Here is an 18,896-nt window from a genome sequence, read left to right as displayed (position 1 = left end):
TGCCATCCCTGTGCCATAGTGTCCCCACCCCCACCAGCCCAAACCTCCTCTAATCTCAGTATCTCCCCACCCAGGCCCACTAGTGCAAGCCTCCTGTGATCTCAGCCTCCTGTATGGCTGGCCTTCCCACTCACATCCCCACCGGCCCCCATGTCTCATGATCTCAGACTCCCACATGGCCAGTGTCACTCTTCACATCTACACACATCTGTAAGGCATCATACATGGCTATTGCAGCGCAGCGAGCCAAGGGATGTGGAGCCAACAGTGTGGTTTCTCATAACCCGAACACCAGCCAGGGCAATGTCCCAGGGCATCTGTTGACACTTGGAGCAGCTCTCCCCACGCCCTCGAGGCATGGAGCGTATGCCAGCTGCCCTAAGGAGGCATTGAGGTCACGCTTCCCAAGAACATGGATCCTGCCAGAAGTATCAGCACCTGCCCAGCTGCCCGGGGCTTCCATCAGGGCCTTTTGTTTCTTATTAATGTTTTAGCACATTAGCGAGTCCATAATTGAACAGTGAACATCTGCCAGGCTGGGAGGCAGGGCCTAGATTGCCACACTGAGGGAGCTGGATAACTGTGTGGAGTGAGGGCAGTGTGGGAATCCAGGTCACTGTTCTGGGGGGCAGTCTGGGAATCCAGATCACTATGGTGGGGGGCAGTCTGGGAATCCAGATCACTGTGGTGGGGGGACAGTCTGGGAATCCAGATCACCGGGGTGAGGCGCCGTCTGGGAATCCAGATCACCGTGCTGGGGGGCAGTCTGGGAATCTAGATCACAGCACTGGACGGGGGCCAGTCTGAGAGTCTAGATCGCAGTGCTGGAGGAAGTACCAATTTGGCAGTCTAGATCATGGCATTGGAGGGCTGCCAGTCTTGGGTGGTCTAAATGACAGTACTAAAGGCGGTACCAATCTTGGAGGTCTAGAGCATAATGTGGAACAGTTTGCCAGTCTGGGAGGGTCTAGATCACAGAAGTAGAGGGGATGCCAGTCTTGAGGGGTCTAGATCACTGTTATTCACAGCCACCACGGTGGGCACCCTTACTCAAGGCAGTCTCTTGCTGTTGAGTGTGAATTTAGTGCTGGTGGGACAGTACACAGATCATGGGTTTATGAATGCAGTGAGGACAGCAGCTCCAGCGCCAGCTTCCCACCCCTCCCCACAGCCCTTCCTGGGTGCAGGCAAAGAGCAATTCAGTCTCTTTGGGGCCTGATCCCAGGATTCATGGCAGGCAGTGGGGAGCGGGGGGATCAGAGCCTAATTTGGGCTCTGCTCAGGCCTGCCACTCACTCGCCAGACTGGAAAGGATGTGAGTCGCAGTGGATGGGAGCACATACGCAGATAGCCACACGTACACGGACATACAGTCATGTGCACTCCACCCATGCCGGGTGCATCCCCCAGCCAGTTCCTAGTCTCTGGCCTCATGCTATAAGGGGCCATATTGGCATCTGGGTCCCCCTTTCTGGGATGGGAGTGGGGACCCAGCCCCTCATGCATGGCACAGACTCCCTGGCATCCTGACTTCCAGCCCACCTAAGCTCTAAGCCAGGGGTGGGCAAACTTTTTGGCCTAAGGGCCACACTGGAGAATAGAAATTGTATGGCAGGCCATGAATGCTCACAAAATTGGGGTTGGGGTATGGGAGGGGGCTCTGGGTTGGGGTGCGGGCTCTAGGGTGGGGCTGGGGATGAGAGGTTTGGGATGCAAGAGGGTGCTCCACGCTGGTATCGAGGGGTTTGGAGAGCAGGAGGAGGTTCAGGGCTGGGGTAGGGGGTTGGGGTGTGAGGAGAGGTTCAGGGGATGCAGGCTCTGAGCAGCGCTTACCTCAAGTGGCTCCTGGAAGCAGTGGCATCTCCCATCTCCGGCTCTTATGCAGAGGTGCAGCCAGATGGGTCTGCTCACTGCCCCGTTCGCAGGCATGCGTAGGAGCTGGAGTGGGGCCATGCTGCGGCTTCTAGGAGCCGTGTGGTGCGGCCCCGACCCAGTGCCCCGGCCAGAGCAGGGACAAGCTGTGTTGTGCAGCTCGCAGGTCAGCTTAAAATGGCTCGCGGGCCAGATGTGTCCCACAGGCCATAGTTTGTCCACCCCTGCTCTAAGCGCTAGACACCATTCCTCTTCCAGAGCTAGGAACAGAACCCATGCAGCCTGACTCCAAGCCCATCCTGCTCTAACCTCTCTTGGCAGCCTGTTCTAGCTTAACTACTCTTAGAGTTAGAAAATTCTTCCTACTGCCTATCCTAAATCTCCCTTGCTGCAGATCAAGCCTATTTCAGCATGTCCTACCCTCATGGGCCACGGAGAACAATTGATCCCTGTCCTCTTTGTAGTAGCCCTTATACTGGAAGACTGTTAGCAGGTCCACTCTGTCTTTTCTCATGACTAAACAAGCTCAGAGTTTTTAACTTTTCCTCCTAGGTCAGGGTTTCTAAACCTTTTAGCATTTTTGTTGCTCTGCTCTGGACTTTCTCCAGTTTGTCCACATCTTTCCTAAAGTGTGCTGCCCAGAACCAGACACAGTTCTCCAGCTGAGGGCTCCCCAGTGCCAAATAGAGCAAGACAGTTACCCCCCCCCACATACACACACCTGTATCTTACATACAACGCTGCTGTTAATACACCTCAGAATGACATTCGCCTTTTTTTGCAACAGCATCGCATTGTTGACTCATATTCTATTTGTGCTCCACTATCACCCCGAGACCACCAGCCAGTTCTTCCTTATTTTGTAGTTGGGCATTTCATTTTTCCTTCCTACGTGCAGTGCTTTGCACTTGTCTTTACTGAATTTCATTCTGTTGATTGATTTCAGACCAATTCTCAATTTGTTAATGTTGTTTTGAATTTGAATCCCCCTCCCAGCTGGGGGGGGGGGGGTCATCCACAAATTTAATAAGCATGCTCTCCACTCCACTATCCAAGCCCTCACTCACCTCCCAGGAATGAAACTCAGGAGTCCTGACTCCCAGCCCTCCCTGCTGTAACCCACTAGACCCCACTCCCCTCCCAGAGCCAGGTGTCCCGACTCCCAGCTCTGCATTCTTCCCTGCAGCCCATGATGCCTGAGGAATTGGGCATGGGCAGGGGTCCGGGAATCCCTGTGGTGCCCCTCTGTGGGTCAAGGCCTTTCAGACCTACACGAGTGTGTTTCATTGAATTAGGCCTGATTAGGGTGTTAATCCTCCCCTTGGCAACAGGGATCAGAGCTGGGGAGGGTGCGCAGGCAGAATCAGAGCTGCTGGCGGGGGGGGCAGCGACAGTGCCCAGGCTGGGAACTGGCACAGCCATGCACTGTTAGATAGCAGTAGGCAGCAGCCAAGCAAGGCCCCCCTAGGCAAGGAGACAGACATGGCACTGTCGGGGAGGGAGACTTAGCTACCTGCCTGGTGACATGAACCCCATCAGGGGCACCGTTGGGTCTGCTCCTGCACTCAGTTACACACTTGTAACCTCAGCCTCTCCAGCTTCCCAGCTGAATCCTGGGGTAGGGGAGAGGGGAGTGGAGGTAATTGACTCCCTGCTGGGAACATTCAGGAAAGAGGGTGAGGTCTAATGGTCAAAGCAAGGGGGCTGGGCAACAGGACTCCTGGGTTCTGTCCCAGCAGTCTCTCTGGCCTCAAGTACATCACTGCCCATCTGTGCCTGTTGGTTCTGCTAACCCATCAGTAGTTCTGCACTGTATCTGTGTTTTACCAAGTGTGTGTGTGCTTCTGCTGGAATCGGTCTCTGGAGCCCAACTGGGGGAGACCTGACTGGAGCCTGCCTGTGCCATCCAGCTAATGCTCTGCCAGTGCACAGGAGACAGAGGTTTGCTTGGCCTCTGTGTGCTCTGTCCTTCCAGGGCACCATTGTTCCGTGTCGCTCTGTGTCAAGTACCCGCCTGTCTGTTTTGACATAGGCTCCTACAACACAGACTGTTATCAAGATACCATGAAAGGGAGCCAAGCTGCAGGATCGGACCCTGAGAGACCAGGAGATGGAGAATCCCCCTCTTCAGACCCTCCTCCCCACTTCCCACTCCCCAGGAGACTAAGGCAGGACTGATCCCTGCAGCAGCATTGTCAGGTTTGCTTTAGCCCTGTCCCAGATCTCTGGAGCCTGGACTCCCCCGGGTGAAGGGGGTGTGCCAAATGCACACCCAGCACCAACGGACAAAGCACTGTGTGTTTGCGGGGGAGCCAGGGCACAAGAGAAGGGGCTGCGGCCTGCCTGATCAGCAGCTGGAGCATCACCCCCACCCCCATTTCCCTGTGATCCCAGGCTCCCGGCAAATAAGATCTGGTGTCATTTGTTAGGGAGATGGCGCACGAGGCAAGAGAAACTCATCAGCCTGTCTCTGCTCTGGGAACTCACACAGCAGTCAGTGCAGTGACATGCAGGCTTGGTACAACTCCCCCAGCCTCTGTGGAGGGCTCGGAGACATGCCGTGCATGTCAAGTGACCAGGAGCAGGGCAGGCACAGCAAGGGAACTGGCAGGAGTTGTGTCTGGGGCTGTGACAAGCCTTCAAATGGCTCATTGGAATGGGCCTAGCAAAATCCTGCTCTGTCAGCTGGGAAAGGCACAGTCCTGTGGTTAAGGAGCAGGGCTCTGGCTCAGGACACCTGGGTTCTGTTCCTGGCTCTGCCACTCTCTCCTGGGTGACCTTGGGCAAGTCATTTCCCCTCTCTGGGCCTCAGTTTCCCTGCCTGTAAAATGGGGATAATGATCCTTCCTTTGTCTATTTGGCTAGTGAGCTCCTCAGGGCAGAGACTGTCCCTGTGTCTGAACAGCGCCTGGCACAGTGGGGGTCCTGATCTCAATTCGGGTCCCCCACTGTGCACCTGGCACAGCACCTGGCACAGTGGAACCCTGATCTTGGTCAAAGCCTCTAAGCACTACTGTAATGCAGATCATATTAACAGAGGGTATGAAAAGCACGCTAGCACTCAAAGGCCCCAGCTGAGATCAGGCCCTTATTGTGCCAGGCGCTAAAGAGAGATCAGGGCCCTGCTATGCTGGGTACTGCACAGTTACACCATGAAAGACAATCCCTGCTCCAGACAACTCACAGTCTAAACAGCCCAAGGATGAGAAGAAAAATGGAGGCACCGTGATGTCCCAGAGCCAGGAATAGAAATGTCCCTGTGACTGGGTGATATCCCTTTAAACACAATTCTACGTGGCGCTTTGTCATAAACAGATAAGTAAGAGTTAATAGAACAGAAGTGCTTTATATCTCTTTGCCTGGAAAGGGTTAACAAGAACAGTGAGCCTGGCTGTCACCTGACCAGAGGACCAATCAGAGGACAGGATACTTTCAAATCTTGAGGGAGGGAAGTTTTTGTGCTGTGCTGTTAGTTTTGGTTGTTGTTCCCTCTGGGGGCTCAGAGGGATCAGATGTGCAACCAGGTTTCTCTCCAATCTCTCCAATACAGGCTCTTATAAGTTCAGACTAGTGAGTACTAGGTAGATAAAGTGAATTAGGCTTATGGTTGTTTTCTTTATTTGCAAATATGTATTTGGTTGGAAGGAGTACAAATGTGTATTTGGCTGAAAGGAATTCAAATTGGTATTTGGCTGAAAGGATTTTAATTTGTACTTGTATACTTAGGCTGGGAGGGTATTCCCAGTGTCTATAGCTGAAAGACCCTGTACCTATTCCATTTTTTTTAAATTTACAAAGATAATTTTTACTGTTTTTCTTTCTTTAATTAAAAGTTTTTCTTATTTAAGAACCTAATTGTTTTTTTATTCTGGTGAGACCCCAGGGGACTGGGTCTGGACTCACCAGGCAATTGGTGGGGTGAAAGGAGGGAAGAGGGAGAGAGAGGCTGATTTCTCTCTGTGCCAGGATTACTTTCTCTCAGGTAGAGTCTGGGAGGGGGAAAGAGAAGGAGGGGGGAAGGTACATTTTCCTCTCTGTTTTAAGATTCAAGGAGTTTGAATCACAGTGATCTTCCAGGGTAACCCAGGGAGGGGAAGCCTGGGAGAGGCAACGGTGAGGGAAAGGGTTTACTTTCCTTGTTTTAAGATCCAGAGGGTCTGGGTCTTGGGGGTCCCTGGGCAAGGTTTTGTGGGGACCAGAGTGTACCAGGCACTGGAATTCCTGGTTGGTGGCAGCGCTACAGGTTCTAAGCTGGTAATTGAGCTTAGAGGAATTCATGCTGGTACTCCATCTTTTGGACGCTAAGGTTCAGAGTGGGGGAATTGTACCATGACACGCTGCCCTTGCATTGTCTGTAACACACCTGTGTCACAACGGGGGCATGCTGTCCTGAGCTCCATCCATTAGCATCTCCACACAAAGACTAAGAGGCACCTAGGTCATGGTGTGTAAGTACCTTCACAGAGAGAAACCCCAGTTCTTTAGTTCAGTGGACTTAGGCCTGGTGAGAACCAATGGATGGAAGTTAGGTTCTTTCTTGAGTAGATGCAGCCATGTATTCCACACAGGTGCATGCGCATCCAGCACACTGGAGCTGGAGAATTTTGCCTAGCAGTACCCGTAGGGGCAGTGCTTACACCTCAGGAGTTGTAGCCCTGAGTCTGGCTATATGAGGTGGCTGTGCCCTGACCCCCCGTCAGTTCCTTCTCAGTGCCTGTGGCTGGCATCGGAGCTCTGTGTGATTATCACGTCATTTGTCTGAGTGTTTTCTCTCTATGTATATAGTTGTTAGATAGTTAGTAGTACCCTAGGTCATATTAGTTATGTTAGAGTTAGTTAGATACTTATTCTCCTGTGGGATGCCCTCACTAGGGTTTAAGCCCTGTCCATCATGGGGAGTGGGGGATGAGTCCTAACAGCAATCCCCACACAAGGGGCTTGTTGTGGTGAGGCAACGGACATGCTCAGGAGAGATGCTCTGTTTGTAAGCTGATTACCAAAAGAACCCCAATGGCTAGAGACTTACCTCTGAAGCAGCATCTTCTCGAGCAGGTCCTGAGGCCTGTTTCGGCACCGAGGCCTGCATCTAATGGTGATGACCTTCGGACTCGGTGAACGAGGCCACTCCATGTTCCAGTGCTGGTGTTTCCCCCAAGGAGGAGCCATTCATCCTGTTCAGGGGTGCTGAGGAAGAAGTCCCATAAAACTCATTGGGACTATCACAGGATTTGTGAAAACTCTCCTCCTCCTCTAAAAAAGTACAGATCAACTCTTGTGAGATGGAGCAGATCCATCAGTTCACTCTCCGGTATCATGCTGAGACCACCAAGAATCAATAGCATTGACACTGGCTCTGGCGTTGGGGCATCTGTTAAGTCTGGCACTGATGACATTAATCCCAGCACAGACTGTATGCCGGTGGCATACCAGGCAGCAGCAGATTCACTCTCCCTATCTGTTCTGGACTCTCCACTCATCTAGCACTTTGCCAGGGTCACGGCCTCCACCTCATTGTTGACGCTGTCTGGTCATGTTGTAGAGACACAGTGTCTGTAGACACAGCAGCCTGGTCCTTCTCCACTGCAGATTATGGAGTTGAAATTAGTGCCAGGCCCGGCCCCAAGGAACATTAGTGCACCCCTCAGCGCCGACATTGTTATGTTGGCAGATCCTGTCTTCTACTTGAGTTCCTCCGCTGACCTCAGTACCAATGCCTTCCCCAGCACTGAGGGTGAGTGCCACATATTTGGTACAGGCCATGCTGATTCTTCATTGTTAGTCAGCACCATCGGGACTGGCTCCACTGCTGTCACCGGCCACCAGGGACTCTTCGGGATCCTTGTTGGGGTCCTCCTCCCAGTCTTCGTTGCCTGATTGGCGCCGGAGACCATTCTCGGAGCAGTATTGGTACCAAGATTGACACTCTCTGCATAGTCGGAACAGGGGTTCCTGGCCCGGTGCTAACTGGTCACCAGTGCTTTATCTGAACACACTGTGGCTTCCTGGTCCCAGAGATCACATTCTCCATCGCGCTCCAGAGCAAGATCACCAGTCCCCTTGGTGGCTAATGTTGATGACCGACCACAAGCTCAAACAACAGTTGAGCCTCCTCCCTAGGGGCCTCCAGACTTGTGTCATCTGGGCCCAACGGTTCAGGAACAGGATTTGTTCGTGGTGCACTTGACAGTTTCTTTGTCTTCTCCTGATGATTTGATGGTACCAGGTTCCTCTTCTCCTTTGGTGCCCAAGGCATTTCAAGGCCTCTTGTGGCATATGGTTGCTTCCTTAGGCACCCAGGCAGAATTTTTATAGGAGAATACGCAGAAGTTGCTCCACATTCTCTGAACATCTGCTCTGAAGAGAGTAGGCCTTACTATTAATTACTCCTGGAGCCTCCAAAGGCCCTTTGTAACACACTGGCCTCAGTACTGTCCACAGCAGAGCATTCAGAGAACTGCTATTTTGTCCCTCAGCAAAGTTTTGAGGGTTTCTATTCTCACGCCATCTCTAATTCTCGTATTGTGATTGCGGTGAATGACAAGGCTCGGCAGGGTAAACATGAATCTGCTCTCAAGGACATGGAGTAAAAGAAGATGGACTTGATGGGGAGAAAGATTTACACCTCCTCATCCCTGCAAATGCATATCACAAACCAGTAGGTGTTCCTATCCAAATATGACTTTGTTAATCCAACAACCATGTTTGAATTTGCAGACAAGTTGCCAGAAGCCCCCAGAGAAGAGTTTAGAGCTTTCATGGCCGAAGGCTGTTCGGTGGCCAAGACGTCTCTTCATTCAGTGCTGGACGTGGCAGATTCATCGGTCAGAATTGTGGCCTCAGCTGTGACCATGAGGAGGGTGTCATGACTGCAAAGTTCAGGCATTGCTTCTGATGTGCAACAGAGTATTGAGGACCTGCCCTTTGATGGTCGGGTACTATTCTCAGACAAGACTGACGAGACTTTGCATTCTTTTAAAGATTCACAAGCCACACTGCGTTCTTTAGGGTTGTATACTTCAGCAGTCCAGAGGCACCATTATGGCAGTCAGCAGTAGCAGTACCTCTCACAGTGCTTCATTGGGAAGTCCTTCTTTCCCCCAGGGAAACAGGGCTATCCCAGAAACGATCATAGATCCTGGAGGCAAAGGCCTTCTGATTCTGGTCTCAGCCCATCGACTTGTATCCCTCCCATGGATGGGGGTGAGGCTTGGCAGGGAGGTCTGCGTATGTGTCAGTCCGGATGCACAGGAGTTGGGCAGACAGGGGAGCAGCTCCCCATACAGTGACCCCTCTCCCTACAGCTGAGGAGTGATGAGGGGGAGTGCAGAGATTCCTATAGCCAGGGAGGTAGATCTAACCTGGACCTGACCGCTCATTGCAGGAGAAGAGGAAGCTCTGTCCTCCCCAAGCCCAGCTGGGACTAGCAGCAGAGCCTGGCACAGGGTAGGAACCACCAGCCAGGTCATTCCCCAGCTGGGACCTGCCCACAGTGATTTACCTTTCCATCGGCTGCTCCGGCGCCCAAAACGATGTGCCCGCACTGCTTGGGAGGAGAACGTGACTGCTCTTGTGGCTTCCCTTTGCTTCCCCGCAGAAAATGATGGGAAATCTGCAAGGGACATGAATTCTGCATGTGTGCGGTGGCGCAGAATTCCCCCAGGAATAGTGCAGGTGGTCCATTTTGCCAGATTGTGTCTTCACCCTCTCCAAATGTGGCTGAAGTCAGTCTTTCACCTGAACCATCATCCCTTGGACAACTGGATTCTTTATGGTGGTGAACAGTTCAGGACAACATATGCCAGCTGTTCCTTTCACTCGATCCCCACCGACCAGGATAGTTATCACTGACGTCTCCGAGTAGACTGGGGAGCACATCTGGGGTCGTTTAAAGTTCAGGGCCTGTGGTTGAAACAGGAAACTTCACTGCATATCAACATTGTGGAGCTTCAGGGCATCACACTTTCCAAGATTACATTAAGGACGCAGTGGTTCACACACTCACCAACAATATCACCATGATGTACTATGAGAACAGACGTGGGGGAGAACATGCAAAAGGCCTGCGTCAGGATCAGGCTCTGGCAGTTTTGCACTGGGAGGAGCATTATTCCAGTGGCCAATCATTTACCCAGGGTCCAGAATCAACTCGCAAATCAGCAGGAATTTTTCCCTGTGACACAAATGGTCCCTGATGCCCAGTGTCCTGTGGTCTGTCTTTGCAGCTTGGGGCATCCCAGCAATGATCCTTTCTCCCATGAGAGACAAGAAGAAATGCCAGCTGTTTTGATCTCGAGGGGGTCTCAGCTCCCTGGCTGACGTTTTTTGCCTGAGTTGGTATTCGGCACTCCTGTATGCTTTCCCTCTGATTCCGATCATCCCACAGGTCGTTGTCAAACTGAAATTGGACTGTGTCAAGCTCATCCTTATTGCTCTGGCCTGGCTGAGGCAAACTCGGTTGTCCGACCTTCTTGCGTTATCATTTTGGCCTCCCATATCCCTTCCTTTCCATCCCAACTGCTTGACTCAGCATCACGGTCAGATTTTCTGTCCCACACTCAGATCTCTCCACCTCATTGAATGACTGCTCTGTGATTAAATGAGGAGGAAGAACGAGGTTTGGAGGCTATTTGACAGGTTGTACTCAATAGAACGAAGCTTTCTCCAAATGGCTGATTTGGCCAAATGGATGTGTTTTTTGATATGATCGTTGGCCTGCAGAGTTCAACCAAAGGTTGCTGGTATCCAGGACATCTTGGAGTATTTGTTACATCTTCAGTCGTCAGGTCTCCTACTTAGCTCATTGAGGGTGCATCTGGCAGTGATTTCAGCATTTCATCCACCCATCCATGGGAGGTTAGTATTTTCTAATACCATGGAAACAAGATTCTTGAAAGGATCCTTTGTCTCTACTCACCATCGAGAGAACCAGTTCCTATGTGGTACCTTACTATGGTCTTAGTGGCTTCTATGGGACATCCATTCAAGCCTCTGGTATCATCTTCTTTTTCTCTTTTGTGTCAGAAAGCTGCCTTCCTGGTGGCAATAACATCTGCAAGGAGAGTGAGAGAGTCGCAGGCATTGATGGCAGTCTCCTTACACACAGTCCTCCAAAGACAAAGTGACCTCGTGGCTGCACCTTAAGTTTTTATCTAAAATGGTTTCTCAATTTCATTTCAAGCAAGTGGTGTATTTACCTATGTTCTTTCTTATGCTGCGTTCAACCCTGGTGGAGCAGCATCTTCACACAGATGTCTAGCATTTTACCTGGACAGGGCTAAACCTTTTCATGCTTCGCTTCGCCTGTTCGTGTTGTATGCATACGAAAGGAAGGGACAAGCAGTCGCTTCACAGACGATCTCTAGGGGATAACTTCCTGTATCAGGACAGCATATGGCTGATTGTGCCTCCACAAGGCTGTGAGCTCATTCTACAAGAGCGCAGGCTATGGCGATGAAGTTTTTAAGTGATGTTTCAGTATTGGTTATCTGCAGGGCTGCCACTTGGTCATCTGGGCATTCGCCTGTGAAACATTATGCTACTACTGCAGCATCCAAAGTAGATGTAAGCTTCGGGAAGGCAGTCCTGAAATCCTGGTTTAAAATAGATTCCAAGCCCCACCTCTTGCAAATCATGCTTGAGAGTCAACTCCTTGGAATACATGGTTGCATCTACTCGAAGAAGTAAACATGATTACTTACCTGTGTTGTGAGCATCCTTCGAGATGTGATGCAGACGTGTATTCCACAACCCACCTCTGTCCCCTCTTCCTCAAACTCTATGCTATTGATGTTCAGCACGAAGGAACTGAGGTGCACTCCTACAGGTACTGCTAGGCAAAATTCTCCGACTCCAGTGCACTGGGCTTTCACACATCTATGTGGAATACACGTCCACTTCACATCTTCAAAAACAACAGTAACAACACAGGTAGGTAACTGCTTTGTCTTAGTGGACAACCAGTTGAACATGAGCTCCTGGTGTGATGCTGTAGCCAAAAGGGCCAGTGCAATCCTTTGCTGTATAAACAGAGGAGTAGTGAGTAGGAACAGGGAGGTGATTTTACCTCCATAGACGGCATTGGTGAGACCTATACTGGAATGGTGCATCCAATCGTGGAGTGCACATTTTTAAAAGGATGTTGAAAAACTGGAGAGGGTGCAGAAAAGAGCCAGAGGAATTATGAGAGGGCTGGAGAAAATATCCGACAGCAAGAGAGCTGGAGAGCTCAATCCGTTTAGCTTCTCCAAAAGAAGATCAAGAGGTGATTTGATCACTGTGTGTAAGTAGCTTCACAGGGAGAAAACACCAAGAGCTAAAGGTCTCTTGAGCCTAGTGGAGAGAGAGAGAGAGAACCAGTGGCTGGAAGGTAAAGCCTGAGACATTCTAATGAGAAACAAGTTTTCACAGTGAGGGTGATTAACCACTGGAATAAACTCCCAAGAGAAGGAGAGGGTGGATTCTCCACCTCTCAGTATCTTCAGATCCAGCCTGGTGCCTTTCTGGAAGATGCCATAATCAGACACAAGTGGGCTTAATCCTGGGGTAACTGGGTGACACTGTCTGGCCTGTCCTATACAAGAGGTCAGACTAGATGATCTGATTGTCCCTTCTGGCCTTAAACTCTGTGGCTCTCTCAAACAGTATTGAGCAGACACAAAGCTGTGGGGCTGAGGTGATCACTCATGTGGATTGGGGTTTCTCTTTGTGTTTCCAACTGGTCCCAGTTCAGTGTTGCTGCCCCTGGGATTGGCTCCCCTTTGGTTTACTCTTATGAGGTTGTTACTGGTACTAGAGTAGCAAAGAGGCCAGAGTTCCATTGTGCCTATATGCGTGAACGGTCCCTGCCTCAAATTGCTCACAATCTGAGAACTGCTCTCCAGGCAGGTCTTGGATCAGTTAAGAAACAGAAATAGTTATATTGGGAATGTCCCCTCCAGCGCAGGACGTGGCTCGGGGGGATGCCCACTCCAGCGCAGGACGTGGCTCGGGGGGATGGCCACTCCAGCGCAGGATGTGGCTTGGGCGGGTGCCCACTCCAGCGCAGGACGTGGCTCAGGGGGATGGCCACTCCAGCCCAGGACGTGGCTCAGGGGGACGACCACTCCAGCGCAGGTCGTGGCTCAGGGGGACGGCCACTCCAGCACAGGTCGTGGCTCAGGGATGCCCACTCCAGCGCAGGATATGGCTCAGGGGGATGGCCACTCCAGCGCAGGTCGTGGCTCAGGGGGATGGCCACTCCAGCGCAGGACGTGGCTCAGGGGGATGGCCACTCCAGCACAGGTCGTGGCTCAGGGATGCCCACTCCAGCGCAGGATATGGCTCTGGTGGATGCCCACTCCAGCGCAGGACGTGGCTCAGGGGGACGGCCACTCCAGCACAGGATGTGGCTCAGGGATGCCCACTCCAGCGCAGGACGTGGCTTGGGGAGATGCCTGCTCCAGCGCAGGACGTGGCTTGGAGGGATGCCCGCTCCAGCTCAGGATGTGGCTCGGGAGGATGCCCACTCCAGCGCAGGATATGGTTCTGGTGGATGCCCACTCCAGTGCAGGACGGCGCTCTGGGGGGACGGCCACGCCAGCACAGGACGGGGCTCAGGGATGCCCACTCCAGCGCAGGACGTGGCTCGGGGGACGCCCCCTCCAGTGCAGGACAGAGATCAGGGGATGCCCCCTCCAGTGTAGGATGTGAATCAGGGGACACCCCTTGCAGCAGAGGACATGGATCGGGGGACGCCACCTCCAGCACAGGACGTGGATCATCAGATGCATCATCCAGTGCAGGACTTGGATCAGAGGATGCCCCCTGCAGCGCAGGACATGGATTGGGGGACGCCTCCTCCAGCACAGGACGTAGATCAGGGGACACCTCCTCCAGTGCAGGACGTCGATGCCCTTCCCCAGGCCGGGGTCAGATCAGGGGAGGCCCCCCCGACCTTCTCAGGGCAGGATGCTGCTAGAGCCTCTTTGTTCAGAGGAAGTGCCTGCACTGGGGTCACAGTGATTTCCCTGCAATGGCACCAGTCCCAGTCTGGTTAAAGTGATCTCCAATCGGCACACAGAATAGCCTATTGGTATATGACAGCTAGACAGGGAAGTGTGAGCATCCAGGGGGATGCAGATAGTCAGCCCCTCTTTACCCTACTTGATTTGTCATCAGCAGTGGTAAGGCCAGAAGCAACCATGAGATCATCCAGTCAGGTGCCAACGTGCTGCAGGCCAGAGAATCACACCCAGTTACCCCAGGACTACGCCTAGTGACTTGTGTCTATCTAAAGCATCTTCCAGTCCCCCCAGCCGTCTGCCCCGCTCTAACCCACTCACTCCTACTCCCCTCCTGGTGCTGAGGTGGGCTGGGAGCCAGGACTCCTGGGTTCTGTGCCCACCACTCCCCAGCTGGGGAGATAAATCCCCCCACTCAGCTCTGGCAAAGTGGCTCTTGCAGGCAGTGCGGTGCAGGGGGAGCAGAGGCCTGGCTGGGGGTGGGTGCCCTGCCCATCCCCCACACTGGGGCACCCTGGTATTAGTGCTGCAGACCCTGTTACATAAGGAGATGGCAGCGTTCACCGAGTCAGTCCATCCCTGGCTTTTCACCCACTCACATCCCTTGCCCAGCGCCCAGTGCAGTCCGCATCTCCTGGGACAGTGCCCTGGGACCCCCTGTCAGACGGCACTGGGCAGCCAGCCCCAGCCTCCACTCGGGCCCTGCTCTGATACGCACACCACACAGACACTGCGTGCACACACTGCACAGACACACCACACAAACTCATACACACCACACAGAGACATACATACCACATGCACACCCTGCACAGACACATGCATACACATACACACTGCACAGACACACACATACTTACACACATACACGCTGTACAGACGCACACTGCGTGCGCACACTACACACACACATACATGCTGCACAGAGACATACACACTGCACAGACACATGCATACACATACACACCGCACAGACACACACAGGCTGCACAGTGGCACACACACACTACACCGAACAGTCACACGCCATACACCCCACCTCTTAGAGATACACACACATCATACAGAGACACACACAGCACATCCACCATGAACATACAACACAGAGACAGATACACACACTTAATCCATATAAAAACAGACCACACGCAGACTCAGACACACGCAGGTCTATCCATCCGTCCCCAGACATGCGGCTGCATTTATCTTTTGAACTCTCCATCCCCACCCACCCCCATCCATCGACACAGGAGGGTGCAGGGCGATGTGTGTAACCCTGCCTTGTGTTCTCGGCAGGAAGCTGGAGGAGGTGCACAACAGCTTCATGGACAAGAAGGACAAGCTCATAACCAGCATCTACAATGAATCTAAGGAGCGGGCCAGGTTTGCACAGCTCCCCCAGCCCCTGCCTCAGTTTCTTTCTCCATACCTGGGGATAAGGATTTCCTATCCCAGAGGGTTTGGCAGTTGGGCTGGGATAAGGTGCTGCTGCCAGAACCTCTGGGGACCCCTCCCTATGTTCACCCCATGCTGGGCCCCCCCTGCTCTCTAGGAATACCCCTGTTCACCCCATGCTGGCCCCCCCTGCTCTCTGGGGACCTTCCCCGCTTCACCCCATGCTTTCCCTCACCATCAGGGGAGTCTTCCTCCCCATTAACCCATGCTGCCCCTCACCCTCTGGGAAATCCCTTCCCCCTCCTTCACCTCATGTGGGTGTCCCCTGCCCTCTGGGAATCCCTCCCCTCTGTTTGCCAATGTTGCCCCCCACCCTCCAACCCAGTTTACGCCTTGCCAGCTTCCACCAACCTCTGGGGAGCGGGGAGAATCTCTCCCTTCATTCACCGCCTGCTGGCCCTCAGTGCCCTCTGGGCATTCCCCTCTCCCCCACCCCACATGCCCCCAGCCATCGCAAGGGGAGCGATAAGCCACTAGCCAGGGGCCATCAGCTTGAAGGGCTGGGAGTGGAAATGCAGGCGCGTGTGCGTGCGTTCATGAGGGTGTGGATGAATGTGTGTTAATGTCCAGCACCAGGTGTGTTAGCTTGTTAGCATCCGTGTGTGCTGGAACATGTGCAGATGACACAGTGTGTGTGCACCAGCATGGGTTGGAGTGTGCATGTGCCTTGGGGCATTTGGACTAATGTGTTAGGGAATGGGCATGTGAACACAAACGTGCACTAATTTGTGTTAGAACATGTGTGCAGCTATACACTGCATGTACCCCCATGCTCTAGCATGTATTTGTGTGTTAGTGTGTGCTTCATGCACTAGCATGTTACCATTCCCCCATGCAGTAGTGTGTGTTAGCATGTTGCAGTGTGTGCCCCCATGCACATACCCATGCTTTAGTTTTGCGTTAATGTGTGCATGGATGCACTAGTGCGTGTTAGAGCATGTGCATTCACATATGTTAGTGCATGATGCTGAGCATCACTGCTCCCCTCCCCGCTGTCCAAAGTGTGACCCGGTCCCTGCGCCTCTCCTCCCACAGGGCCAATGGCTTCCAGAAGCAGCAGGAGCTCCTGCGCCAGAAACATGCTGAGTTCACAGAGCGCTACCGCATCCGGCCCAGTGGGGACAGTGCCCAGAAGTGACAGGCACTCTGGACACTAAATGGGGGGGACTGGGTGTCACGGATGCTGTATGGGGAACACCTCACACACACACACTTGTGCCCTCCCTTCAATAAATCACTGCCCATGGCCCTGGTGCCATTAGCCTTCCGGGAGGGTTCCCACCACCGCTTCGGGGAGGGGGACATGGGATTCATCTGAGCTCTCCAGCTCCCAGCCTGCACTATCCAGTGTCACCACATGGGCTCTTGGAGCAGGGATGAGCCCCGGAGCCCTCTCCTGTCCCCATCACCCCTCCCTGTGGAAACAGGAGCTGCAAGAGTCCCTCTGAACCAGCCAGGATCCCAGCGCTGCAAGATTCTCTGCAGCAGTGTCTAGGAGGGACTCTGGTACTGAGAGCTTCCTCACTGCAATGCCATGCCAGGCACCTCATCCCAGTGAGCTGGGGCTGGGGCGGACACTGGGAGAGGGAGACTGCCAGGCACATATTCAGCCCCCACCAGCAGGAGCAGAGACCAGAGGGGCCAGTGTTGCCAGGATGGGGATCAGAGAGTTATGGGGGGCAGCCCCCCCACCCGCACACACACACACAGGCAGTTGCTTAGCTAAGCCTCTACACAGCCAGGGCTCTGGGCTGAATCCCCCCATCTGAGTGGAGCACCAGGAGTGCCAAGTGAGAGTTGTGCTGGGTGGATTTGGGAGGGGTGGAGACACCAGAATCGGGGGGGGGGGGGCTGGTGAGCCACCCGAATGATCATTAGCCACGGTTCCACACTCTGCTCCACCCTCCCCAGAAAACAGCTAAACCCACAGGGCATCCAAAAGCCCCAGTGCCAGGGCAGCGGGTATCAGAGCCCCAAGGGCTCCTGTGCACCCCTAAATTCCCTTCTACATCCATCTGTATGTTCTTATATCCATCCATCTGCACCATACCTCTCCCTCCCCACACATCTCCTCCCTCCATCGCTCCATCCTCAACCATACACAGTTCCCCATAAACGCCTCTCTACGTATCCATCCGCACCACATCCCTCCCTCCATCTCTCCATCCCCAACCATACACAGCTCCCCATAAACACCTCTCTACGTATCCATCCGGACCACATCCCACCCTCCATCTTTCCATCTCCAACCACACAGAGCTCCCCATAGACACCGCTCTATGTGTCTGTCCATCCATGAATCCCCACACATCCCCATCTCAACCATTCCCCTTCCCTCCCCTCCCGCTATTTCCAGTTTCCCTTTGTAACTATTTAAGCACGGACGCTCACACACCCCAGGTTCCCGTGCTGGGTGCATGCAAAGGGGTGAGCGGGGGGAGGATTCAGGAGACACACACACACCCCCATGCTGGGCAGGCGCCAGTTGGGGAGTGCGGCTCTGGGGCCTGTGCATGAAGGATTAATCCTGGCATTTCACACATAATTCCCATCGCAGCACACTCCACTAATCCCCTGCCCGCGTCATGGCCTCACCCGCCACAACCCCCTCTGTGCCTGTTGAGAGGTAGGCTGCTGCATGGAGCTCCCTGCTGGGAGGGAGAACCCCTTGGCACTGTGAACTTCCCCACAGCAGTGCCTAGCCAGGGATTCCAGTGCTGTGAGCTTCCCCACAGCAGTGTCCAGCCAGGATCTAGGAATTAGCAAGGAATTAGCACTTTTGGGTCCAAGTGCCCAATAAGGAAGTGCACTGCTCCCAAGCCCATCTCACGCCAGGCAACACTATGAGCTGCGTATCCTCCTGATCAGCACCCCACAACCCACCCCCAGCCCCCTGCTCTGCCCCCCTGCCCAGGATGGAGCTGGCCTCAAATATGCTTCCCCTACAGTTGTGTAGCTGAGGAGTTTAGCTCTGGTGGTGCTGGGGGTCAGAGTCCGAGGAGGAAGGGGCATTGATGGCATTTTCCATGCCCCATCTCCCATCCCAGCAATTCCATCCTGTAGGGGTGGGGTGTGGAAACCCGTCTAAGCCATCCTTGCCCCCTCACTCTGCCCTGTCAGTCCACCCTGCCCAGGGACGCCAGGTCAGATTCCTGAACCCCCCTCCCCAAATGCACCTTGTGCTACAGCAGGTTCCCGCAGCATATGCTGGCTTCCCCTAGTGCCTGGTGTAGGGGGCACCTGGCTGCCCAGCTCAACTCCTGCTCCACTGGCCAGAGATGGAATGGTCCCAATCTAGACGGGATGGCTCCCCCTGCAAGCTCCCCATGGCCAGCAGGTCAGCTGCTCCTGCACCCCTGCAGGGGAACTTCCCCAGCAGCCTGAGCTGCCCTCTGCACAGTGCTGGACATGGGCATGTGGGCCGCAGCTCAGCAACTGCTCAATCCTTCCCCAGCTACCCCTCCATCCTCCAACCATCCCCAGTCATCCTTCCCCAGCTATCCCTCCATCTGTCTCCACCCCTTCATCCTTCCAACCATCCCCAGCTACCCCTCCATCCATCTCCACCCC

General features: G+C 53.6%; 1 protein-coding gene across 6 annotated transcripts in view; it reads left to right on the top strand.

Annotated features, from left to right (window-relative positions):
• Nucleotides 1–16,572, top strand: part of DNAJC4 (DnaJ heat shock protein family (Hsp40) member C4) — an 83,678-nt gene extending 67,106 nt beyond the window's left edge. For 5 of the 6 annotated variants that reach the window (XM_050960604.1, XM_050960603.1, XM_050960606.1 and 2 more), the window contains 2 exons: nucleotides 15,168–15,254; nucleotides 16,362–16,572. In XM_050960604.1, the coding sequence (XP_050816561.1) occupies nucleotides 15,168–15,254; nucleotides 16,362–16,464 (190 nt within the window). In that variant the 3' untranslated portion in view covers nucleotides 16,465–16,572. The remainder of the gene's footprint in view (nucleotides 1–15,167; nucleotides 15,255–16,361) is intronic. The other variant, XM_050960609.1, reaches the window with a different exon arrangement.
• Nucleotides 16,573–18,896: the final 2,324 nt, after the last annotated feature.

Source organism: Gopherus flavomarginatus, chromosome 6, assembly GCF_025201925.1.
Source record: "Gopherus flavomarginatus isolate rGopFla2 chromosome 6, rGopFla2.mat.asm, whole genome shotgun sequence".
Lineage (NCBI taxonomy): Eukaryota > Metazoa > Chordata > Testudines > Testudinidae > Gopherus > Gopherus flavomarginatus.
Note: the sequence above shows the minus strand (reverse complement) of the source record. Positions and strands in the feature narration are given on the sequence as shown.